The sequence below is a fragment of the Staurois parvus genome, unplaced genomic scaffold, assembly GCF_062004578.1.
Source record: "Staurois parvus isolate SC_StPar_1 unplaced genomic scaffold, SC_StPar_1.0 ptg000081l, whole genome shotgun sequence".
Taxonomy (NCBI): Eukaryota; Metazoa; Chordata; class Amphibia; order Anura; family Ranidae; genus Staurois; species Staurois parvus.
Genome location: NW_028317877.1, coordinates 7589489 through 7615185, shown reverse-complemented (window position 1 = coordinate 7615185; position 25697 = coordinate 7589489). Strand labels below are relative to the sequence as shown.

Genomic DNA, 25697 nt, shown 5'->3' with positions numbered 1-25697 from the left:
AATCTCCACTGCTAACACAGTCCCACAGAGTTCAAGTCTGGGAATAGTATGATCAGGCTTGGGGGCTAATTTAGCCTTACCAAAGACGAATCCAACGTGATTTTGCTTGTTGGGTTCTGTGACCTTCAGATAGGCGACCGCTGCTATGGCCTCTGTGGAGGCGTCCGAGAACACGTGGAGTTCCTTCTTTACGCTAGAAGTAAGTGAGGTTTTAATATAGCATCTTGGGATGTGGATCTCATCCAAAGCACACAAAGATTGCTTCCAGGCTTCCCATTTTTGCTCTTTATCGGAGGGAAGTGGGGTATCCCAATCCTTGATGGTTTCAGAAAGTTGTCTCAGTAGGGATTTACCTTGTATGACGATGGGCGCTACAAATCCCAGCGGATCAAATAGGCTGTTTACCACTGATAGGACACCACGTTTTGTGAATGGCTTGTCTGCACAACTTATTTGAAAACCAAAGGAGTCAGCCGAGAGATCCCATCTGAGGCCCAAGTTCCTCTGCACAGGTGGACTGTCCAGTCCCAGGTTAATGTCTTTGAATCCAGGTGCATGATCACCTCGCTCGAAGGCTCTCATTACGGTTAGGCTGTTTGAAGCAATTTTGTGTAGTCTAAGTTTAGCTTGGTATAACATATTTTGAGTCCTTTTGAGCAGATCGATAGCCGCTTCTTCAGTTGGTAGCGATTTGAGCCCATCATCCACGTAGAAGTCTTTTTCCACAAAGTCTTTGGCATCTGTACCATACTCAGATTCCCCCTCTATTGCAGTTCTCCGAAGCCCGTAAGTCGCTACGGCTGGTGAAGGGCTGTTTCCAAACACATGTACCCTCATACGATACTCCATCATCTCTGCGTTGGTGTCATTGTCCTTGTACCACAGAAACCTGAGGAAATTCCGGTGGTCCTCTCGGACTACAAAACAATGGAACATATGTTCAATGTCAGCAGTGATGGCGACAAGCTCTTTCCTGAATCTCATCAGCACTCCGACTAGGTTATTAGTCAGATTAGGACCTGTGAGAAGAATATCGTTAAGAGATACACCTTGATGTTTGGCGCTTGAATCAAAGACAACCCTAATTTGATTAGGTTTTCATGGATGATATACTCCGAATGAAGGCAAGTACCAGCACTCGTCGTTCTTCCTTAAGGATGGAGCTGGTTCTGCATGGTTGTTACGGAATATTTTATCCATAAAGGCAACGATGTGTTCTCTCATTTCAGGCTTGCTGTTCATGGTACACTGAAGAGAGTTAAATCTAGACAGAGCTTGTTCTCGGTTGTTCGGGAGTCTTACCCTGTTAGCTCGGAAGGGTAACGGAGAAACCCAGTGATTGGTTTTGTCTTTAAAGAACTCACTGTCCATTATCTTGACAAATTTTCTGTCCTCTACTGACAAGGCTACTTTATCGTCGTCCTTGGTTGTTTGAAACACTGATCTCCCCAAGTTGTCGGCAAAGAGGGGAGTAATGACGTCAGGTGGTTGTATGAGGCCTGGAGACTTCTCCTTCACCTCATAGTGATGAGGACACGGCTTAATGCAAGTTGTGCGTCCATCTGCACGCACGTACGTTTTGAAGGAGTCAATTCCTGGTTGATCTAAGCATACATTTCCTATGATTACCCATCCCAAGTCCAGTCTCTGGGCATATGGCGCATAGTCAGGACCATTACACTGTTGACGCACCTTGTGTACCCTTAGATTGTCTCTGCCGAGCAGGAGTAGAATCTCGGCGTTGATGTCCATAGGTGGGATAACGTTGGCTAGGTGCCTTAGGTGAGGTTGGTGAAATGCAGCTTCTGGGGTTTGGAATCTCATCTCTATGGTTGGGTATTTGATCACATTCGATCAGCGTCGGTAAGGGTATTTCCGTATCCCCACTGACAGGAGAAGCGATGAATCCTTGTGCCCTTCTGCCGCTAGTCTCTATGCGGCCCGAGCAGGTGTTTAAGGTATAGGGTTCGGATGGTCCCTTTATTCCAAAGGCTTCAAAGAATTTAGGACCTGCTAGGGACCGGTTGCTTTGGTCATCAATGATGGCATACATTTTTACTGCCTTTTCTGGTAGTCCCTCTGGGTAGACCTTGATCAGGCATATTCGGGCACAACATTTCTCGCACTGGCCCTCCCCACATACATCCAAGCATGAGCAGGAAACAGCAGTCACTGCATTAGCGTAATTTTGGGGCTCCCCGCCATGACTTGGAGCAGGACTGGTGGTGACGGCAGTGGGTGAATCTCTGGAGAGTGGGATTGGGTGCATAGCTGAGGCATGTCTTTCACTATGACACTCCTCACACTTGATGACAGATTTACAGTCCTTAGCCATGTGCTCCAATGAAGCGCAGCATCTGAAACATACCCCGAGCTCGGTGAGGATTTTCTTGCGCTCCAGTATGGTTTTGAATCTAAACCCTCTACATTTGTTCAGAGAGTGTGGTTTTTTATGAATGGGACATTCACGATTGAAGGTCTTATCTCCTGATGAGGTAGTGTACTGTTTACCCGTGGGTACTGCAGGAGATGGTAGGTTAGTCTTTCTAACACTCACGCTGCTCTTAAAGTCTCTGTGTTTATGCGTGATGCTTTCATACCTTGATGATGTTGCTGAAGCTGTAGTGTTGAACTCCAGGAAGTCGAGGCTGGGGTCATTCCTCATCTGGGACTGTTCATCGATAAATCTACAGAAGTGAATAAATGGGGGAAAGGTGATGTCATGCTCTCTTTTGTACCTTGAGACTGATGCCGCCCACTTTTCTTGCAGACTGTATGGTAGCTTCACGACAATTGGGTTCACTCCATGAGCTGTATCCAGGTAGCAAAGCCCAGACAGACGAGGGTCACCCTTGGCAAGCTCCAGTTCCATGAGCAGATCACTTAAATCCTGAAGCTTCTGGACATCCTTGAGATTGATCCTTGGAACGTTCTGCAGTCTCTTGAATAGGGCCTTCTCTATTGCTTCTGCACTGCCAAAGGTACGTTTGAGTCTCTGCCAGGCGACAGCAAGACCTGCTTCTGCTTGTCCCACATAGACAGTTCTGAGGCTCTTGACACGATTTGTGGAGCCTGGGCCCAGCCATTTGATCAAGAGGTCAAACTCCTGCTCTGCGGTTAGGTTGAGGTTAGCGATGGCGGCCTTGAAGGTTGCCTTCCAAGCTCTGTAGCTCTCTGCACGGTCATCAAATTTTGAGAGACTGGTGTTGATTAGCTCTCTGCTCACCATAAACCTGGCAAACTCAGACATATCTGATTTCTCACTGCTTGTTGCCATGACGACTTGTGATGCCCCTGGGGCGTATTGGCTGCCTGGCGTGAAGGGGTGAGATGCTTCCGGGTAGAATGATGTAGCTGCAGGGTTAAGCTTTCGTTTAGCCTCTGTATATTGTGATGACTGCTGCTTGAGCTGTGGAGGTAGGCCAGAAAACGCCTGATAGCGATCTTTCTGTAACAACCGTCCTTGAGAGGGCACTTCCGGGTAACGGTTATTAGGTTGCTCGGGTGCTGTGGGTGGCACTGGTACTGCAGGTAGAGCTGACTTGGAGGTTTCAGTGTTCTCGGCTTGGACGGTACTGCAAACTGGGGGTGGCGCAGATAACTGATTCAGTACATAGTCACTGGTGCGATCAACTGGATCATCTATCTCCTGTGGTAGCGAGCAGACTGGATCAAGACCTTGGCTCAATGCTTGCTCAAGTAGTCTTACTTTAGCTAATGCAATTTCCTCCTGCATCTCTGATTCGAAAATCTTTATTCGAGCCTCTGCTTCTGCCCTCTTGGCCTCTGCTTCTGCCTCTGCCCTCTTGGCCTCTGCCTCTGCTTCTGCCCTCTTGGCCTCTGCTTCTGCTTCTGCCCTCTTGGCCTCTGCCTCTGCCCTCTTGGCCTCTGCCCTTGCAAGAGCTTCTTTTTCTGTGAAGGAGCGTCTCGCTTTGGATTGCTCTGCGTTTATGCGGGCCTCTAGTAATCTGTCGCTCAAGGCTGAGCTTCTTGAGCACGATGATCTGTATGACCGAGAGGAATGTTTAGATGAATTTGATCTGTGTGATTTAGTTTCTTGCAAATGCGAGATACGGAGTTCCGCTTTACCTTTAACATCCAGCACCATGACGTCTCTTTGTCTGGCTATTGATTCTGCCTTGCTCAGTTCTGATAGGGCTTCATCGATATTAGAGTCTTTTAGAAAGGTTATATACCTTGTGGACAGTCTATTGTATCTTTCTTGAGCTGTGTCCAGCCGCCCGATGGCAACTTGTAAGCTTGTGGCATCACCTGAGGAGGATTTAAGTCCGGACATGAGGGAGGAAACTCGTTCCCATTGCTCCTCCAGGTTATCACATAGTTCATCTTTCGTGGTGTGATAATTTTCAATGACCTTTACTGTCGGTTTGAGAGAGCGTCTTGGTCGCACGACTTGTTCTGCTGGAAGTGTGGATTCTGTTCCCTGCCCTTCATAATGATCAGTATCAGGTTGCATTTGCTTTAGCTCATCACTGGGGAACTGTGCAAAGTCCTTTTCGGCCATTTTGACTTAAGGTGCGCTGTCTCTTTAAGAAAATGAACTTTTGAATTGGACGCTGAAAATCGCAGTACGGCTCCGATAGGGCACGTTGATAAAATTTCTAATATGCTTAGAGTGAATTGCAGGGTTTTGCGGGCCACAACAATGTAAGGAGCGTGCATAAACAGTACTTCTATTATGCGAGCAAAGGTTAATATAGGATGTAAAGAGTGGCTTGGCGAGTTGTGGAGGACTTCCAGGCAAGAGTATTGATACTGCGTATGTGCAGTGCTTCCACATAGGCTTGTGGAACATGCACTGTAGCTGGGCAGATTTGCTGCAAGTGGGCCTGTTGCTAGGGAGATTCCTGAGTGTGGTACTGGACTCTGAGGGAATCTGTAGCGGGGTATGGACATTAAGGCAGTTTTTGACTGTTCTGTCCCCACATGAAGGCGAATGAAGGTATATCTGATAATGGCTGTGTAACTTCCTACCTTCGTATCCAAGCAGTGGAGCAGACCGGACCGGCAGATGTTCAGGTTAGATGGATCCAAACGTATACACGGGAATTAAATCAGCGTGGATTTATTTGGTCCAAAATACAGCGACAAACAGTGATACAATACTGTAAGGTAGTAGAGGTATTGATGCTGTCCTGTGATACCTTTCCTGAGGCTAACTGCTGGTCAAAAACTGATGCCTTCACAAGCCCAGGGTATTGAATGTCCTGTCACACAGCTATATAGCAGATAAAATGGCTGCAGGAAGTGACCAGAACCAAGGCTTGCCTAAAACCACGCCCAGCAGAGAAAACACTTACTAGCTATAACAGAGGCATGCAGCATGCAAATTCTGGCCAGCAGATGGCAGCAACAGATCAAGACATAGAAACAAACATGGTGAAATAAGAATTGGTGATACAATGCACAGTTAAATAACAAATATGAGGGGAACAGCACAACTATACTGTGGTAATATATGGATAAAAGTGACAATACACTGGAAACACGTGGGTAACTGTGGTGATATATAGGCCTCACTCTGGCATTTGGAGCAAAGGCAACTTTGAAAATAGCCGAACAATGCAAATATAGGTAGTCAGCAGGTAAAAAAATGTAGGTAGCAATCAGTGGGTGACATAACAGGTTATAAAATTAGTAACATAACATTAGTGAAATAATAGGTGATCAAATTAGTGGGTGACTTAATAGGTGATCAAAAAATTACATGAGCAACATACTGTACAATAAAAAGTGACAATACATGGGCACCAAACTCTTGTGGGAAATAAATGGGTAGCTGTAACACTATATGAGCAGCAAATACCTAATAGTGATAATACATGGGCAACAAATTGGCATTTTTGACAAAACATAGGCAAAAAGGTCGATTGTGACAATACATGGGAAACCTAGGGGTGTAGTGGTAGCATGGGCGCAGGTTTCCATGATAATACTTGGGCAACAAATAGACAATTGTGACAATATGTGGAGTGAAAAAAAAATCAGCAATCATGACCATATATGGGCAATAAATAGGAAACTGTGACTATACAAAAAATAGAAAATGGAATTAAGACAGTTTTGTTAGGCAAATTTAGATTAAAAAACAACAGGGTGAGTGTTATGGTAGGTATATTCTATTAAAGAACAGATGTTGCAGAATATCATTGAATGTATTTTACACTGGGTGAATCTTAGGCAGATTTCCACTAATTTGGTTCAATCCATAGAACACATGTTCACCAAAGCATTTTGGGATAATATCTGGTGAAATGACCATAAATAATTGATCACTATACACCATATGGGACATATTTTGTAGATATGTATGCTACATTTGCTGGTGAATCTTATACAACATTTAAAATGTACATTCACTGGGATGATTCACCTACATGTTCATTAGAACACGTCCCATTCACTTTAATTCTTCAGTGGTGAATTGTACTTACTGTATTGTTTAGCCCAGCCTTTCTCAACCAGGGTGCCCAGGCACCCTGGGGTGCCTTGAGGTTTCTTCAGGGGTCCCTTGGCAAAATGTCTAAAAATTGCCCAAAACTTATACACAAGCCAGCGGGTGGAACAAGCCTTCCTTTTAGTTACACAAAGCCGCAGGTTTTCATTCTGCACCATTACGATCTTCTAGCCACTGGCGTCCTGACAACCAATGGCATCATTAGTTGATAAGGAGGATGTCAGTTGGCTACACAGCATCTTGGTTTGACTCTTCCCTGCCCCTCTCCATCAGTGCTGGGGTCACTTTAGCTCAGTGATGGAGAAAAATGGAGGGAGAAGAGAAACACTGGAATACTACTCAGTACCAATGTGCAGAAGTGTATTTGCTTTGGAAGAATAAATCACCTCTAATGTTGGGTGTCCTACATGTGTGGATGTTGCTGCACTACATTAAACTATTAGAATAATTTTTCACATTTTAGAATGGGGTGCCTCAAGACTGTAAATAATGTTAAATGGTGTCTCAGGACTGTCCATAATTTTAAAAGGTGCCTTGGCTGAAAAAAGGTTGAGAAATACTGCTCTAGAATGTTTTCAGTTTCAGTCTCCATGCGCACTAGTGTTTTTTTAAGCTTCTTGAAGCTGTTATTAGCGTTTTCTTTCTGCTTCTAGAAACTAGTGTTGCCCTATGTGTCCATGCACATTACTTTAGGCTATTTGCATTTTTTGAGCTTTAGTGTCTAGGAGCAGAAAAAAAGTTGTTTTTGTAGAGTTTTTTAGAGCATTTTTCCATAAGAAACACTGGTTTAGCCTATTGACAAACTAGTACATGTCACTGAAATCCCTGCACATGCATCAGTCTGAAGCAGAGAACCATTGTGTTTTTTAGGATGAAAAATAAATTATTGCCTTCTGAGGGATACCTGTCTAGAACAAAAAATGCTTAAAACACTTGTCATTTTTTGTCTGTGTCAAGTGGAAGAGATTTCTCTTCCTCTCCCAAAGACACAAAGGGGAAAGTAAAGATCTCCAAAATAAAGTAAATTCTATTCTAGATAATGGCCTCATTAAGATTTACCATCACCTCCTGTTGTGGCAACAATGGAAAAATGTTGGATACACTTAAATGGATAAACCACCAGGGTGGAGGGGGGAATGCAAAAGACATGTAGATCCAGGGTCTGCAGATGTCATCAAACTTTTATATGTCAGTTTGTGGAGTGGCAGATGGGTTCTAATCAAGGAAAAGTCATTATGTCAGGGAGGGAGGTAAGGTGTCTTCCAATTAAAGCAAACCTTCATCCAAATACTTTGGCATAATTCTGTTCCTCACTGTCACCTGTGTGTGTGTGTGTATATGTGCATATATATATATATATATATATATATATATATACTGGGCAGCACAGTGGCTAAATAGTTAGCACTTCCACCTGGCAGTACTAGGGTTGTTGGTTTGAATCCTAGCCACGGCACCTCCTGCCTGGAGCATGTTCTCCCCGTGCCTGCGTGGGTTTCCTCCGGGTGCTCTGGTTTCCTCCCACACTCCAACGACATGCTGCTAGGTTAATTGGCTCCTGTCTAAATTGTCCCTAGTATGTATGTGTATGTATGAATATAAGTTAGGGACCTTAGATTGTACACCCCTTGAGGGTTTGGGACTTATGTGAATGTACACATTATATGTAAAGCGCTGCGTAAATTGATGGCGCTATATAAGTACCTGAGATAGATAGATAGATAGGGTTTTTTTTAACACATACCCTGTTTCTCCTGGTTCATGTTTCCACTTCTTCATTGCTCTCCCGGGCACGGCACTTTGATCTCAGAGCTTTTTCCTCCACATATTTCCCTCAAGTCCCAGAGTTTTTTTTTTTTGGTTTGGCGATGTCTCAGTTCCGCACCTTATACCTTTTAACTGTTGTAGGTTGTGCTAATACTGTGAGTATAATCACACAAAAATTAATTGAAAAATCAGTTCCTCCCTTACCTTGAAATCTGAAAAACTCCCTTACATGGTAAAGTGGGAATAGACAAAGGACTTGATTTACTAAAACTGGAGAGTGCAAAATTTGGTTCAGGTCTACACAGTAGTCAATCAGCTTCTATCCTCAGTTTGTTCAATTAAAGCAGAGCTCCACCCAAAAGGGGAAGTTCGGCTTTAAGCCTTTGTCTCCTGCTCTCCATTAACCCCTAGACCCCGAGCGCACGCAGATATGCAGCCTCTCGGCGTCTGGGCCTTGACGCTGAGCGGCCGCATGTTTGCGTACCATTTGAAAATACATATGTGCTGAGAGCACGCGCCCTGCACGCTCCCAGCACATATGTCCGTGACTCACGGAAAGGTCCCGATCTCCCCTTGTAATCAGGACATTTTACGATCATGTGACAGCGAATCGCATTACCCTAAAACCCTGCCCCACCTCCTGAAACTCTTAAAGGGCCAGGAGGCGCCGGCGTAAAGGGGTTAAGGATTGGCACCTTTGGGGAGCAGGTACTTGAATTTGAAAGGCACCCGCTCCCACTTCCACTGCGATCGCCTAGGTGATCTGAAGTGGAAGTTGTCCTCCAATTTACTTTGATAAACACAAAACTTTCATGGATGATGGTAAATGAAAAACCAGTCACTCTGAACAACTGATTGACAAAATGCCTTTATTTGAAAAGATTTGGGACCCATGAATACATTACATTTCAGGAGAACACTGAAAGTGATATTAAAGGTTTGTTTTTTAATTTTTAAAATGCCAAACATGTTATACTTACCTTCTCTGCGCAGTGGTTTTGCACAGAGCAGCTCCGATCCTCCTCTTCTTGAGTCCCCTGCCAGCGCTTCTGGCTTCTCCTCCCTGGGCCGCTAGTTATGGGGGCACTGGTGTGTGCTTGCTCCTGAGCTCTGCTCTCTGCCTCCATAAGACACAGCAGCCCCACCCTTCGCTCCCTCCTCACTGGCTGTAATTGACAGCAGCGGGAGCCAATGGATCCTGCTGCTGTGTCAGAGCCAATAAAGAGACAGAGTCCCAGGAAAGCCACTGCTCTCCTGCACATTGCAGGACCAAGATCTTGCTCAGGCGAGTATTATGGGGGGGCAGGCGGAACACTGCACATAGAAGGTTTGTTACCTTTAGGCCCCTTTCATTCCGTATGTCCATTTTTCATCTGTCCATTTACAGATGAAAAATGGACACCTACAGTGGGGATCGAAAGTTTGGGCACCCCAGCTAAAAATTTGTAATAATGTGCATAAAGAAGCCAAGGAAAGATGGAAAAATCTCCAAAAGGCATCAAATTACAGATTAGACATTCTTATAATATGTCAACAAAAGTTAGATTTTATTTCCATCATTTACACTTTCAAAATAACAGAAAACAAAAAAATGGCGCCTGCAAAAGTTTGGGCACCCTGCAGAGTTAATATCTTGTACTGCCCCCTTTGGCAAGTATCACAGCTTGTAAACGCTTTTTGTAGCCAGCCAAGAGTCTTTCAATTCTTGTTTGAGGTATCTTTGCCCATTCTTCCTTACAAAGTCTTCCAGTTCTTTGAGATTTCTGGGCTGTCTGTCATGCACTGCTCTTTTAAGGTCTATCCATAGATTTTCAATTATGTTGAGGTCAGGAGATTGTGAAGGCCATGGCAAAACCTTCAGTTTACGCCTCTTGATGTAATCCCCCGTGGATTTCGAGGTGTGTTTAGGATCATTATCCATTTGTAGAAGCCATCCTCTCTTTAACTTCAGCTTTTTCACAGATGGCATCAAGTTACCATCCAAAATTTGCTGAAATTTTATTGAATCCATTTTTCCTTCTACTCGTGAGATGTTCCCTGTGCCACTGGCTGCAACATAACCCCAAAGCATGATTGATCCAACCCCATGCTTAACAGTTGGACAGAGGATCTTTTCATTAAATTCTGTGCCCCTTCTTCTCCAAACGTACCTTTGCTCATTCCTGCCAAAAAGTTCAATTTTAACCTCATCGGTCCACAGAACTTGTTTCCAAAATGCATCAGGCTTGTCTATATGTTCATTTGCAAAGTTCAAACGATGATTTTTGTAGTGAGGACGTAGAAGAGGTTTTCTTCTGATGACTCTTCCATGAAGACCATATTTGTACAAGTATCTCTTTATAGTGGAATAGTGTACCACAACTCCAGTGTCTGCCAGATCTTTCTGGAGGGATCGTGCAGTCAAACGTGGGTTTTGAATTGTTTTTCTCACAATCCCGCGAGCTGTTCTGTCTGATATTTTTCTTGGTCTTCCAGATCTTGCTTTAACTTCCACTGTTCCTGATGACTGCCATTTCTTAATTACATTCCGAACAGAGGATATTGACTTCTGAAAACGCTTTGCTATCTTCTTATAGCCTTCTCCAGCTTTGTGAGCATCAACTATTTTCAGTTTCAGTTTTATAGACAACTGCTTAGAAGAACCCATGGTGCTGATTGTTGGGGCAAGGTCAGATGAGTCTGGGCATTTAAAACCTTTGAGATTGACATCACCTGGTATTCCCAATGATTGAGAACAATCCATGACACTGGCAGGTCTCAGCTTGGCAAAGGGGGCAGTGCATGCTATAAATTCTGCAGGGTGCCCAAACTTTTGCAGACGCCATTTTTTTGTTTTCTGTCATTTTGAAAGTGTAAAGATGGAAATAAAATCTAAGTTTTGTTGACATATTATAAGAATGTCTAATCTGTAATTTGATGCCTTTTGGAAATGTTTCCATCTTTCCTTGGCTTCTTTATGCACATTAATACAAATTTTTAGCTGGGGTGCCCAAACTTTCGATCCTCACTGTATGTATTTCTTTGGACTAGCGGATGTAAACAGATGATAATCTGTTAAAGTCTGCATCCGTTTACATCTGGGGTTTTTTAACAGAAGAAAACACTATTTTTCTTCTGTTAAAAAAAAGGAACGGGCGAAAAATGCATGTAAACTGATGAAAACAGATGAAAACCGGATGTAAACGGACATACGGTCTGTTTTGCATTGGTAAAGGATGTAAAAAAAACGGATGTAAACTGAGAAAAAAACTGATGCAAATTGATGAAAAACTGATGTGAACTGATCTGTTTTTTCTTGAAAAAAATGTGACTGAACTGATGAAAAAAACAGAATGCCCGTGTGAAAGGACCCATCAGCCTTTACAACCACTTGAATAACATTGTATGCTAGATCCCGGGACAAATGAAGGGCATCGACACATCTAATCACACCGTTCTTATCTTTTTTTCTTCTTTTCTCTCACGTTCTTTCTCCACATTTCATGAGTATGAATTTATATACACTGCACTTCTGTCAAATTTTGATGCGATTGGGTATAGGTTTTCTATTAGGGCTCGTTCACACTTGATTTATTTCTAACTCTTGCCAAACGCCCCTATAGCCATTGACAGGTGTTAGATATGAGTTTGGGAAGTGTTTTTAACGCTCCCCAAACGCCCTATGCATGTTTTTGAGGCGTTTGATAGGCGTTTGCCAAGTGTTAAAACCACACCACAAACGCCTATAATGAAGTTCAATGGTATTAATGCTCCACAAACGCCTGCCAGGCGTTTGAGGAGTGTCATCATAGACTTGAATGGGAGGCTTCAACTCCTCCTGACTCAACATGAGGCATCAGTTTTGCCGCGACACAATGGGACACGATGCTAACACTTCAGTGTGAACGCACTGTGTGCTGCCATGTGCAGAATTTTCATAGGCATTTGGGAAGCATTAAAAATGCTTCTCAAACGCCTGTCTGATGCCTGCTAACAAAGCTAGTGTGAACGTAGCCTTAAAAATCACATTATTCCGGTGTAGACATAAAGAATGGTCACATAATGCTGAAATGTACCCAGAAATAAATGTAAACTGTTGTTCAGGAAAGCGCTGAGCAGTATGGTATGGTAGAATATTTGGCTCCTATCCAAACTGGCCCTAGTATATTTATGAATGTGAGTTGAGGACCTCAGATTGTAAGCTCCTCGACAGCAGGGACTGATGTGAATGTAAAGCGCTGTGTAAACTGTCAGTACTATATAATACATGTCATAAATAAATGAAAGCCAGGAAGGGGGTTGAGGGACAATCTGGGGTTATGATGTGTGACTGAGGTATTATATGCAGATTATATACAGTATAAGTATAGAACCAGCGCCACGGAAATTGTATAAGACAACAGTAAGCTGCAGAACTTAGCCTATAAACTTATAGGATATACAAAACTTCAAAAAAATATAGGTTGCGCTTAAATACATACAAAAGTGTAACAAAAAATGTGACAAAACAATAAAAAACAATATTTTAAATCAAAATGAAATCCAGCAAAAAAGAAAAAGTCCAAAAGTTCAAATAATCAATAATGTCCAAAATAATTAATCACCAAGTTAATCCACCACCAAAAATGGTTAAATAAAACTCACCAAGGTTATATGCTGATTGTTGAGAAAACCACTGAAGAAATGAGGGATGAACTCCAACAGATGATGTTCTGCAAAGCTGAAAATCCACTCCAAAGGTGATTTAGTATCCAAACTGAGAGATGATCAGACCCTCACTCGAAAGAAAAAAGTGAACAATCATGGTGCAGTATGTTTTAAAAACATCAAACTTTAACCTCCCTAGCGGTCTGATTATGTCCGTATTTCTGTGCTCAAAGCGGTACATTTTTTTGCATGGAAATATGTATTTTTTTTATTGTAGGCCTGTAATTTTTAGGAATAACTCACTGAAACCTGTCCGAACAAGAGTCTAGTAAACATCCCGGGTATGTTAAAATTTGAAACACAAAATTATACATTATAATTTAATAAATAATCATAAAAAATAATATAATAATAATAAACTTAATTCAATAATATAATCAAACCAAAAACACTGAAATTTGAAATATAGCGCCAAGTTCGCACATCACTGAGCAAAGTCGCAAAATTGTTTTCAGTGTCTGATGGCGAATTTCCCCACGAATCATTATCACTCAATTCTGCAAGTGGTTCTAATTTACTATCGCTGTTCTCTAGCTGGTCTAAAACCGCTTTTGACCTAAAGGGACGCCTTTTGGACGTCATGGACGTTTCTCAGTTTCCAGGAAATAAGAACAGTAAAAATGTAGGCAGGACACAGGACAAAGCACTTGGGACAAAATGTATGTGAAATGGTTTGATACAGTAATGTTTTACTATGTGATTTTAGTGTATTTAGTGAATGTCACTTTTTGTCATTTTCAAATTTCCCGCCAGTCCAGTCCCCCTTACATCCTGACGTCGCAGGGGACGGAACCCAGAAGACAGATGCCGGCATCCGCCGGAGTACATTACAGGGGGCACTGCAGGAGGGACATCGTGGGAGCGCAGGACAAGGTAAGTGAAGAACAGCTGCCGGAGCAGCGCTGCATGATAAGCCCGAGTGTAGCTCAGAGTTACCGCTTTTGGTACTGAAACTTTACCCCGAGCTACACTCGGGAATACCGCCAGGGAGGTTAATGAAGAAATGCACTTACAAGCAAGGTGTCCAGACTGACACCAGTATAGACAGCCTGTGTAATGAATACAAGCGACTCAGACCCAGCTAAACATGCACATACAACGTGCAAGCAGACCAGGAGCGTGCTGAACGTCACATCCAAAGGCACCGCCCTAAGCTTTTCGTCATCGACGTCCTCATCTCCGTGAGGACGTCGATGACGAAAAGCTTAGGGCGGTGCCTTTGGATGTGACGTTCAGCACGCTCCTGGTCTGCTTGCATGTTGTATGTGCATGTTTAGCTGGGTCTGAGTCGCTTGTATTCATTACACAGGCTGTCTATACTGGTGTCAGTCTGGACACCTTGCTTGTAAGTGCATTTCTTCATTAAAGTTTGATGTTTTTTAAAACATGCTGCACCATGATTGTTCACTTTTTTCTTTTGAGTGAGGGTGTGATCATCTCTCAGTTTGGATACTAAATCACCTTTTGGAGTGGATTTTCAGCTTTGCAGAACATCATCTGTTGGAGTTCATCCCTCATTTCTTCAGTGTTGTTGTCACCATATTAATCACTGCTCCCAGAGTAACAAGTACTATATGCTGGTTTTTTCAACAATCAGCATATTACTCTGGTGAGTTTTATTTAACCATTTTTGGTGGTGGATTCACTTGGTGATTAATTATTTTGGACATTATTGATTATTTGAACGTTTCGACTTTTTCTTTTTTGCTGGATTTCATTTTGATTTAAAATATTGTTTTTTATTGTTTTGTCACATTTTTTGTTACAATTTTGTATGTATTTAAGCGCAACCTATATTTTTTTGAAGTATTATATGCAGATTGCCTCCACCTCAGGTAAAGTGTAATGGTGACAAATGGAAAGCCATATGCTCCGCCACACTGTAGTAAATCAATTCATGTAGCTTTACTGCGGTCAGCTCCATATATTTCTGTTTGTAAGTACAAAACACCAACCTCTACCTTTTACCATCCAAGTGTGAACAATCCCCCAACACAACTGGCTACTACCAGCAGCAGGCACAGTACAGTATGTAGGCCAGCAAAGTACTGAGGAAGCAGCCACTGTAGTCCACTACGAGTCCTTCTAGTACCGAACTGAACCACTGGGGGCGATATATCCATCCACACACTACACTACGGCCTAAAAGAGTCATCCTCCGAGTATGTACGAATAGAACACATGTTCCGCCCCACAGATTACTACTAGGACGGAATTGCTGTGTATAGCCGAGTAATGGTATGATATGGACGAACGATACGTCGTATGCCAAATGAAACTACACTTCCCATGATGCACTGAGGGTCTACCCGGATGTAAACTCTGCACGGCATCTAACGACAAGAGCGCGGTGTGTGTGGAAGAGTCGTGTGTACGGAGCTCTGTGTACCGGGAGGGAGAGTGCGGTCAGCTTCTTCAGTCTACTGCCCCTGGTGAGCCGAGTAGCCGGCTCCTCCGAGAGAGGCTGGCCGACCAGTGCTCCACCGACATGAGCCACAAGGAAGGTGAGACCTCCGGTTGCTGTGCTCCTCCCTCTTCATAGGTCTTCTGCTGTTCCAGGGGTCTTCTGCTATATCCCGGGTTCTGTGCAGTTTCTGGGGTCCTCCGTTGTTCCCAGAATCATCTGCTATTCCCGGGGTCTTCCACTGTTTCTGGGGTTCTGCGCTGCTCCCAGTTCCTACACTCTTCCTGGGGGTTCTGCGCTGCTCCCAGTTCCTACACTCTTCCGGGGGGTTCTGCGCTGCTCCCAGTTCCTACACTCTTCCGGGGGGTTCTGCGCTGCTCCCAGTTCCTACACTCTTCCTGGGGGTTCTGCGCTGCTCCCAGTTCCTACACTCTTCCTGGGGGTTCTGCGCTGCTCCCAGTTCCTACACTCTTCCTGGGGGTTCTGCGCTGCTCCCAGTTCCTACACTCTTCCGGGGGGTTCTGCGCTGCTCCCAGTTCCTACACTCTTCCGGGGGGTTCTGCGCTGCTCCCAGTTCCTACACTCTTCCTGGGGGTTCTGCGCTGCTCCCAGTTCCTACACTCTTCCGGGGGGTTCTGCGCTGCTCCCAGTTCCTACACTCTTCCTGGGGGTTCTGCGCTGCTCCCAGTTCCTACACTCTTCCTGGGGGTTCGGCGCTGCTCCCAGTTCCTACACTCTTCCTGGGGGTTCTGCGCTGCTCCCAGTTCCTACACTCTTCCTGGGGGTTCGGCGCTGCTCCCAGTTCCTACACTCTTCCTGGGGGTTCGGCGCTGCTCCCAGTTCCTACACTCTTCCTGGGGGTTCGGCGCTGCTCCCAGTTCCTACACTCTTCCTGGGGGTTCGGCGCTGCTCCCAGTTCCTACACTCTTCCTGGGGGTTCGGCGCTGCTCCCAGTTCCTACACTCTTCCTGGGGGTTCGGCGCTGCTCCCAGTTCCTACACTCTTCCTGGGGGTTCGGCGCTGCTCCCAGTTCCTACACTCTTCCTGGGGGTTCGGCGCTGCTCCCAGTTCCTACACTCTTCCTGGGGGTTCTGCGCTGCTCCCAGTTCCTACACTCTTCCCGGGGGTTCTGCGCTGCTCCCAGTTCCTACACTCTTCCCGGGGGTTCGGCGCTGTTCCTGATTCTCCTGATGTTCTTGGGGTTCTTCCACCGTTCCTGGGGTTCTGTGCTGCTCCCAGTTCCTACATTCTTCTTGGGGGTTCGGCGCTGTTCCTGATTCTCTTGACGTTCTTGGGGCTCTTCCACCGTTCCGGGTGTTCTGTACTGTTCCTGGTTTTTCTGCTGTTCCGGGGGTTCTGTGCTGTTCCTGGTTCTTCTGCTGTTCCAGGGGTTCTGCGCTATCCTGCTTCCGTTGTTCGGGGGGTTCTGTGCTGTTCCTGGTTCTCCTACCATTCCTCGGGTTCTAAAATTATTCCTGGTGCTTCGACCAGTCCTGGGATTCTTCTGCTGTTCTAGGTGTTCAGCACTGTTCCTTGTTCTGCTGTTCCAGGGGTTCTGCGCTGTTCCTGATTCTTCCATCGTTCTGGGGGGTTATGCGCTGTCCTGGTGTTTCTGTCGTTCCAGGGGTTCTGGGGGTTCTGTGTTCTTCCTGGTTCTTCTGCCGTTTCTGAGGTTCTGCGCCGTTCCTGGTTCTTCTGCCATTCCTGGTTCTTCCACCATTCTGGGGTTCTATGCCGTTCCTGGTTCTTCCGCCGTTCCGGGTGATTTCCACTGTTCCGTAGATTTTATGTTTTTTCTTTTTCGTTTGTTTGGTTTGCCCTGCTGCCCTCCCCAGCAGTATCTGATCTTCTTCCTTCCATTCTCCTACTGCTGTGTTCAGCTGTTGGAAACAAGGTTCTTCTGCGCTGTTCCTGGTTCTTCTGCCGTTTCTGGGGTTCTGCACTGTTCCTGGTTCTTCTGCTGCTCCTGGTTCTTTCTCCATCCCTGGGGTTATTCTGCTGTTCCTGATTCTTTGACCGTTCCTGGGGTTCTTTTGCGCTGTTCCTGGTTATTTCTCCATCCCTGGGGTTCTTCTGTTCCTGATTCTTTGACGGTTCCTGGGGTTGTTTCGCGATGTTCCTGGTTTTTTCATCATCCCTGGGATTCTTCTGCACTGTTCCTGGTTATTTCTTCATCCCTGGGGCTCTTCTGCTGTTCCTGGTTCTTTGACTGTTCCTGGGGTTCTTTTGCACTGTTCCTTGTTCTTCTGCGCTGTTTCTAGTTCTTCTGTTGTTCCTGGGGTTCTGTGCTGTTCATGGTTCCTCCTCCATACGAGGGGTTCTGCACCGTTCCTGGTTCCTCCTCCATTCCTGGGGTTCTGCACCGTTCCTGGTTCCTCCTCCATTCCTGGGGTTCTGCGCCGTTTCTGGTTCTTCTGCCATTCCTGTGGATCTGCGCTGTTTCTTCTGCCATTCCTGTGGATCTGCGCTGTTTCTTCTGCCATTCCTGTGGATCTGCGCTGTTTCTGGTTCTTCTGCCATTCCTGTGGATCTGCGCTGTTTCTGGTTCTTCTGCCATTCCTGTGGATCTGCGCTGTTTCTGGTTCTTCTGCCATTCCTGTGGATCTGCGCTGTTTCTGGTTCTTCTGCCATTCCTGTGGATCTGCGCTGTTTCTGGTTCTTCTGCCATTCCTGTGGATCTGCGCTGTTCCTGGTTCTGTCATTCCTGGGGTTCTGCACTGTTCCTGGTTCCTTCTCCATTCCAGGGGTTCTGCACTGTTCCTGGTTCCTCCTCCATACCAGGGGTTCTGTGCCATTTCTGGTTCTTCTGCCATTCCTGTGCTTCTGCACTGTTCCTGGTTCTATCGTTCCTGGGGTTCTGCGCTGTTCCTGTTTTTTTTTTTACGTTCCTGGAGTTCTGTGCGGGTCCCTGTTCTTCCACTGTTCCATAGATTTTATGTTGTTCCTTTTTAATGGGTTCTTTGCTGCATGGTGCCTGTTTGGTTTGTCCTCCCCAGCAGTATCTGGTCATCTTCCTTCCATTCTCCTACTGCTGTGTTCAGCTGTCGGAAACAAGGTTCTTCTTCCATTCCTGGGGTTCTGCACTTTTCCTGGTTCTTCTGCCATTCCTGGGGTCCTGCGCTTTTCTTGGTTCTTCTGCCATTCCTGGGGTTCTGCGCTGTTCCTGGTCATTCTGCTGTTCCTGGGCTAGTGCACTGTTCCTGTGGTTCTGAGCAGTTCCTGCTTCCTTACGCCATTCCAGGTGTTCTGCACTGTTCCTGTTTCTTTGGCCATTCATGGGGTCCTGCACTGTTGCTGGAGTTCTTCTGCTGTTGCTGGAGTTCTTCTGCTGTTGCTGGAGTTCTTCTGCTGTTGCTGGAGTTCTTCTGCTGTTGCTGGAGTTCTTCTGCTGTTGCTGGAGTTCTTCTGCTGTTGCTGGAGTTCTTCTGCTGTTGCTGGAGTTCTTCTGCTGTTGCTGGAGTTCTTCTGCTGTTGCTGGAGTAGTGCTCTCTTCCTGGTTCTTCCGCCGTACCTGGGGTACTGCTCTCTTCCTGGTTCTTCCGCCGTACCTGGGGTACTGCTCTCTTCCTGGTTCTTCCGCCGTACCTGGGGTACTGCTCTCTTCCTGGTTCTTCCGCCGTACCTGGGGTACTGCTCTCTTCCTGGTTCTTCCGCCGTACCTGGGGTACTGCTCTCTTCCTGGTTTTTCCTCTGTACCTGGGGTTCTGTACTGTTCCTGGTTTTTCCACTGTTCCATAGATTTTATGTTGTTCCTTTTTTGTGGGTTCTCTGCTGCATGATGCCTGTTTTGGTTTTCCCTGCTGCCCTCCCCAGCAGCATCTGATCATTTTCCTTCCATTCTCCTACCGCTGTGTTCAGCTGTTGGAAACGGGGGGGTATTCTTGTGTAAAGCACTGTACGCTAACTTTACACATGACTGAAAACAGTCTCCCCATGCAGCGACAGTGCTGAATTCTTCATATGCAGAAACACCCAGTGGCCGAACAGATCTGGGAGAAGGGGGGACACAGAGGAAGGGAGTACGAGCTGCTTTGGAGGAGCACATTAATGGAAATTTGTTGTTTTGCCTTGATTATGGGCAGTGTACTGTTTTGCTTTAAGTGAACCTAACCTAAAATGAGTCAATTGCAGCCTTTCCCAGCCAGGTACCTGTTGGACACTAAAGTTCTTCCAGAGGATGCTAGGGGGTTCTTTGAGCAGTATCAGGATCATATCCCATCTAATGATACCTACATAGTTCTGGCAGCAACATCAGTTGGCAGGGCCAGTGGTGAGGGACCAGTGGAGCCTCTCATCTGGCATCTTAGGGATATAATTACTGACACAAATTTAGATTTTTACCTGTAAGGCAAGGCATTCTTCCCACTGACCATTAATGTTAATTAACACAACCCTGACCACCAATGTAACAAGACATTCTTACCACTGACCACCAATGTAAGGGGCACATTTCCACTAAACACCTCTGTAAGGGGGCTACTTTGCTTGGTTTACTTCTATAAAGGGGCCACATTTCACTGACTAGAGCTGCAATGGGCCCCTTTGCACTGACCACTGCTGTAAAGGATTTTAAGCTACAAGGAGCAGGGCCCTCCTAACCCTCTTGTATTGAACTGTATCCTTGCTGTATTGTCTCCCTTTATATTGTAAAGTGCTGAGCAAACTGTTGGCGCTATATAAATCCTGTATAATAATAAGGTGGCCCCTTTGCACCGACCCCGTCGAACAAAGGGCCCCTTTGCACCGACAAACCCCGCCACACAGGGGGCCCCCTTTGCATTGACAAATCCCGCCACACGGGGCCCCTTTGCACCGACAAACCCCGCCACACAGGGGGCTCCTTTGCATCGATAACCCCCCCGCCATACAGGGGCTCCTTTGCCCATTCTCATCACTGCTGTGGTTTGTCCCAACCCCTGTTAATATCCCTGCACAGCTTTGCAACTAAGCTGAAGAATATAAATGAAAGTATTTGAAGTAAAAACTGTATTCAGCATTTTTGTTATTAGTACACTGCTCAAAAAAATTATAGGAACACTTTTTATTCATAGTATAGCATCAAGTCAGTTAAACTCATGGGATAATGATCTGGTCAGTTAGGTAGCAGAGGGGGTTGTTAATTTCATTAACACCAAAGCAGCTGAAACTGATTAACAGGTGGACTAGATGGACAACAATGAGACTACCTCCAAAACAGGAATGGTTTTACATGCAATTGCCAGAAGGTTTGCTGTGTCTCCTAGTACAGTCTCAAGAGCATGGAGGAGATTCCAGGAGACAGTTGCTCTAGGAGAGCTGGACAGGGCCGTAGAAGGTCCTTAACCCATCAGCAGGACCGGTATCTGCTCCTTTGTACAAGGAGGAACAGGATGAGCTGTGAGGGACCGCCGAGCGGCACCACTAGCACTCCACTGGTCAGGCGTGCCCAGAGCGCAGAGTCTAAGCCCCAGGGTACTTGTTCATCAGGGCCCCTGATGGTGGGGATAGACTTGTAGTACCCCGAGACCAGGTCGCCACTACTGAGCACACCTGTCAGTGGTAGGGGTGTTCGCCAGGGGCTCCAACCAGGGAGAGCCAGATGTGAGGAGGTCGGGTGACCCCGATGGGATGGCTGAGCAAGTGCGAAGTCAGACAGGCCGAGTTGGTAACGTAGAGGACGGTAAGGTACAAGGGAGCAGGCAGAGAATCGTCGGGTCACACGCCAGGTCAGCAACAGGAGGTCAGATCTAATGAGGGGCATCCAGGGAGAGAGGTCAGGCAAGCAAGGGTCTGGGCAGGAGAAATCAGCAGGTCAAGAACAATCCGGGTCAATAAACTTACAAGGCACAGGTACAGAATCACAGGAAGCAGGTAAGACCAGAAGGCAACGAAATGACAGCTCAGGGACCTTTAAATATCCCGCCCTGCGCTGCCATTGGTGCCCAGCGGGCGGCCGCGGCTTCTACTGCGCATGCGCGAACTCGAACGCCGCGGCCGGCCCGGACCTAGTGCCCGTGTACAGGGCGGAGCAGTGCGCCTGCGCCGGGACAATCGCGGCAGGGATCGAGGGGATCCCTGACATGAGCACTGCCACAGCCCTACAAAATGGCCTCCATCAGGCCACTGGTGTGAATGTCTCTAATAAAACAATCAGAAACAGACTTCATGAGGGTGGCCTGAGGGCCCAACATTCTCTAGTGGGCCCTGTGCTCACTGCTCGGCACCATAGAGCTCGATTGGCATTTGCCATTTAATACCAGAATTAGCAGGTCCGCCAATGGCGCTCTGTGCTTTTCACAGATGAGGGCAGGTTCACCCTGAGCACATGTGACAGATGTGAAAGGGTCTGGAGAAGCCGTGGAGAATGTTATGCTGCCTGTAACATTGTTCAGCATGACCGTTTTGGTGGTGGGTCAGTGATGGTTTGGGGAGGCATATCCATGGAGGAAAGCACAAACCTCTACAGGCTAGACAATGGCACCTTGGCTGCCATTAGGTATCGAAATGAAATCCTTGGACCCATTGTCAGACCCTACGCTGGTGCAGTGGGTTCTGGGTTCCTCCTGGTGCACGACAATGCCTGGCCTCATTAGGCGAGAGTCTGCAGGCAGTTCCTGGAGGATGAAAGAATTGACACCATTGAATGGTCCCCACGCTCGTCTGTCCTAAATCCAATAGTACACCTCTGGGATATCATGTTTCGGTCCATCCAAGACTCCAGGTGGCACCTCAGACTGTCTAGGAGCTCAGCGATGCCCTGGTCCAGATCTGGGAGGAAATACCCCAGGACACCATCCGTCGTCTCATTAGGAGCATGCCCCGATGTTGTCAGTCATATGCATATTCCAGTATGCACAAGCACGTGGGGGCCATACAAACTACTGAGTACCATTTTGAATGGCTGCAGTGAAATTTCAGCAAAATGGTCTAGCCTGCTGCATACTTTTTTCACTTTGATTTTCAGGTGTCTTTGAAATCAGTCCTCTGTAGGTTGATAATTTAATTTCCATCAAACAATGGGGCATCCTTACATTCCTAACACATTACCCAGTCCATATCAGCATAGATATAGCAGTCTTAACAGTATATTGTTCCGAGATTACAATAGTTTTTACAGTGCTTCCTTCTATCATTGTGAATTCAATGTTGTTTTTTTTACCTACCTAGGTTCCGGATCCTTTAAAAGATGCAAACATGACTTTAAACAGACTCAGAGGAAAGACGGGAAAGGAAGTACTATTGATTCTTCATCACCAGTGATACTTGCTTTTAAATGTAAATATATTTTTGCAACATTATTTGTCAACTAGATTTTTACATTCAGCTACCTCTATTCTTCCAGAATGTTTTATTGGAAGATTGAGTGTACAGGTATACAGGGTGAAATGAGCAAGCTGGGTAGGAACCAAACACTATTGATCTAAAACCTTCTATGTGCCACCTGCTTAGCCATTTAATTGTGGTGCAGGGGTTAAGAGACAGTGAGAAGTGAGTTGTACAGCAAAGAGATCAAGCCTGGAGAATGTGGGTCATCGAGGCATTTCTGTTCAAGGAAGTCAGACACTTCATCTCTGGAGGCTTGGATCATAGAGGTAACAAGAGTTCTTTATTTGCAAATATCAGAAGAGTTCCATTTCTAGAAGCGTATAGACAGTTTTTAAAACACGACAAAGAAACAGCGAGCATTCAGGGATCCAATTGAGTCAACCGCATTTGAACCCTAAAACCTTACAGATCAGAATAGAAACCAGTGCAGCGCTAAAACATGACGTAGTGTAAAATTGAAAAAATATTGAATAATAAATACTTATTAGTGATGATATTAATAAATCAATATTAAGTAATAGTGATAACAAATATGTGTGGATGAAGCGCTATGATGGGCGCTATGTCAGTGCAACTGTGAAAGTTTTTCGCATTTTTTTTTCAATCTTCCACAGGGATAAAGCCACTCAGAATTATTGGATACCACTTGTGCAATAGGACCCGTTTGAAGCACTGTATGCTGACCTGATTGTGTCAAGCCTTCACTACTTTATGAACACTTTTTGCTATAAGACTTTCACAGTTGCATTTACTTTATTGCTCCCATCATAGCGCTTCATCCACTCATATTTATCACTATTACTTAATATTGATTTATTAATATCATCACTAATAAGTATTTTTATTATTCAATATTTTTTCAGTTTTACACTATGTAGTGTTTTAGCGCTGCACTGATTTCTATTCTGAGTTTTTAAAACACGGAACTATTTTGAGTTTGCGACCGATCCAATGTCTAAATCTTGTAGGCTCCTTTAAAGCTAGGGGAGAAGGAGGGATTCATGAGAAAAGACATCAGAGGTGACAAAAGACCTCCCTAGTATTTGGAGATATTCCACAGTTTCAGGGAGTGGACTGTGGGTAGGGTTCTGTAGAAAAGACCTGTCCTTCAGGAGAAGCCACAGCCTATCCACAGGTGGTTGCAAATTATTGCTTCAAGTGATACCTATATAGGCATTTTGTGTGACAGCGAGATATTTGGTTAGAGGCCAGATGGACTGTATATTTTGTAGATGGGGGACTGCAGGCACAAATTTGATCAATTTCCCATATTCAGCTATGATCTAATTTATATAGCCAGTTCTTTGTAGGTGGTTTTGTACCCCCACAGCTACTCCATTTAAAGCCAAATACAGGTCAGTTTATGATCTTGCTGCCACATCCACCTCACATCTAATTTTTATGGTCATTTCTAAACCCAACCACATTCATTAAGATTTCTTAAAAATGTCTTCCAGGACAGCCCCTTGAGAAGTTGAGCTCCTCACTCCGGGACAGGAAACACATAAGCCCAGGACCTTAAAAGGCGGACCTCCAGGCCTCGCTCTTCAGTATTTGTGTTTTTTCCAGAAGGATAGGTTGCACTTTTCAGAACCTGTGTAGGTTCCCTAGTCTCAAGTGTGGTGCTGGTAGGCTCTTATCTCGGTATGTACCTCCTCCTTGCCTGGCGTGATCCCTCCATCTCAGAGAGGAGTGGGGCTGCGCTCCTGTTGCCTTCCAGGCCTCAGAGGGGGAAGACCACTGGGGATGTCCAGCGCCACTGTCAGTAGGGACTGGCAGAATCAAAGTTGTGTGGGTTAAGGAGCCTGGGCTGATTGTCTCCTGTATTGTGTTTCTGCTTATTGTAGGTTAAAGTCCAGGACAAGACACAGAATCAGGCCCCCAAAAGGAAGTGTGCAGTTTGTGTGGCGAAATTGGGTTCAGTTTGGGAAAAGCCCTTATGCTGCAATTGTGTGGATAGTCATTTACAGCCTGCCATAAGGTTCTCGCCTCTATTAAGGATGACATGAAGACTACTTTTCTGTCATTAAGATGCTTGCTAGATAGAATGCAGATGCCGCTAGGGTCTTTGACCCAGTCTGCGGGTGCTGCAGTATCAGAGGCTTTGAGACGAAGGGTAGAGGACCCAGAGGAGGATCCCAGGTCCCTTGCCTCTTCCCAAGCAGGGTCTTGCTCAGAGGAGGATGACAAAGAAGGTGGCTCGTCCAGAGGTTCCATGTACAAGTCGGCCCTTGATGCGGTAGATGACCTCCTTTAGGCTATCTATGAAACCTTAGAGATTGAGGAGGAGGACATATGTCTAAGCATGACCTCATGTATCAGGGTTTGCATGCTAAAAAGGCTAGGGTCTTTCCGGTCCATAATTCCCTGGTTGATACCATTAAGCTGGAATGGGAGAACCCTGAAAGAAAACACTTTTTTCTCCGGTAGTCTTAAAAGATTTCCATTTGACGAAGATGGATCCCAGCAATGAAACAAGGTTCCAAAATTGGATGGTCCCTTATCTAAAGTCTCTAAGAAAACAGACCTAGACTTTGAAAATATGGGGCTCTAAGAGATCCTATGGATAAGAAAGAAGAGATTTTGCTCCAAAGGGCTTGCAATTCTACCTCTATCAGCTTCAAACTGGCTTTATCGGCCACCTGTATCACCAGAAATCTGGAATGCTGGCTTGCCCAGTTACAAACGCATCCTTCGGCAGGGACCTCCAGACAGCAGATACTAAAGTCCTTTTCTTTGCTGTTTAGAATGGTAGATTTCCTCGCTGATGCTTCGGCCGAATCCGTCAACCTAAGCGCAAGAACATCTGCCCTGGTGAATTCAGCTAGAAGGGCATTATGGTTGAAGACCTGGGCAGGGTACTCAACGTCCAAACTACGCCTCTGTGCCTTACCCCTTTCAGGCGATAACCGAGAGGGTTCTTTGTCAGAAAATGCAGGTCCAGCAAAGCAGGGATGTGCAGCCCAAGAAGCATTGGACAGGGCACAAGAACAGGGGTAAGGGGGGATCTTATTCAATCCTTGTCAGGGCCCTGCCAAGTGGCAATGACTCAAGCGG

The 25697-nt window shown here is 45.6% G+C and overlaps 1 protein-coding gene across 1 annotated transcript in view; it reads left to right on the top strand.

Annotated features, from left to right (window-relative positions):
* Positions 1–15117: 15117 nt before the first annotated feature.
* TSNAX (translin associated factor X) overlaps positions 15118–25697 on the top strand; it is a 29987-nt gene continuing 19407 nt past the window's right edge. The window contains exons 1-2 of the mRNA XM_089669770.1: positions 15118–15435; positions 22482–22589. Coding sequence (XP_089525896.1) covers positions 15420–15435; positions 22482–22589 — 124 coding nt within the window. The 5' untranslated portion in view covers positions 15118–15419. The remainder of the gene's footprint in view (positions 15436–22481; positions 22590–25697) is intronic.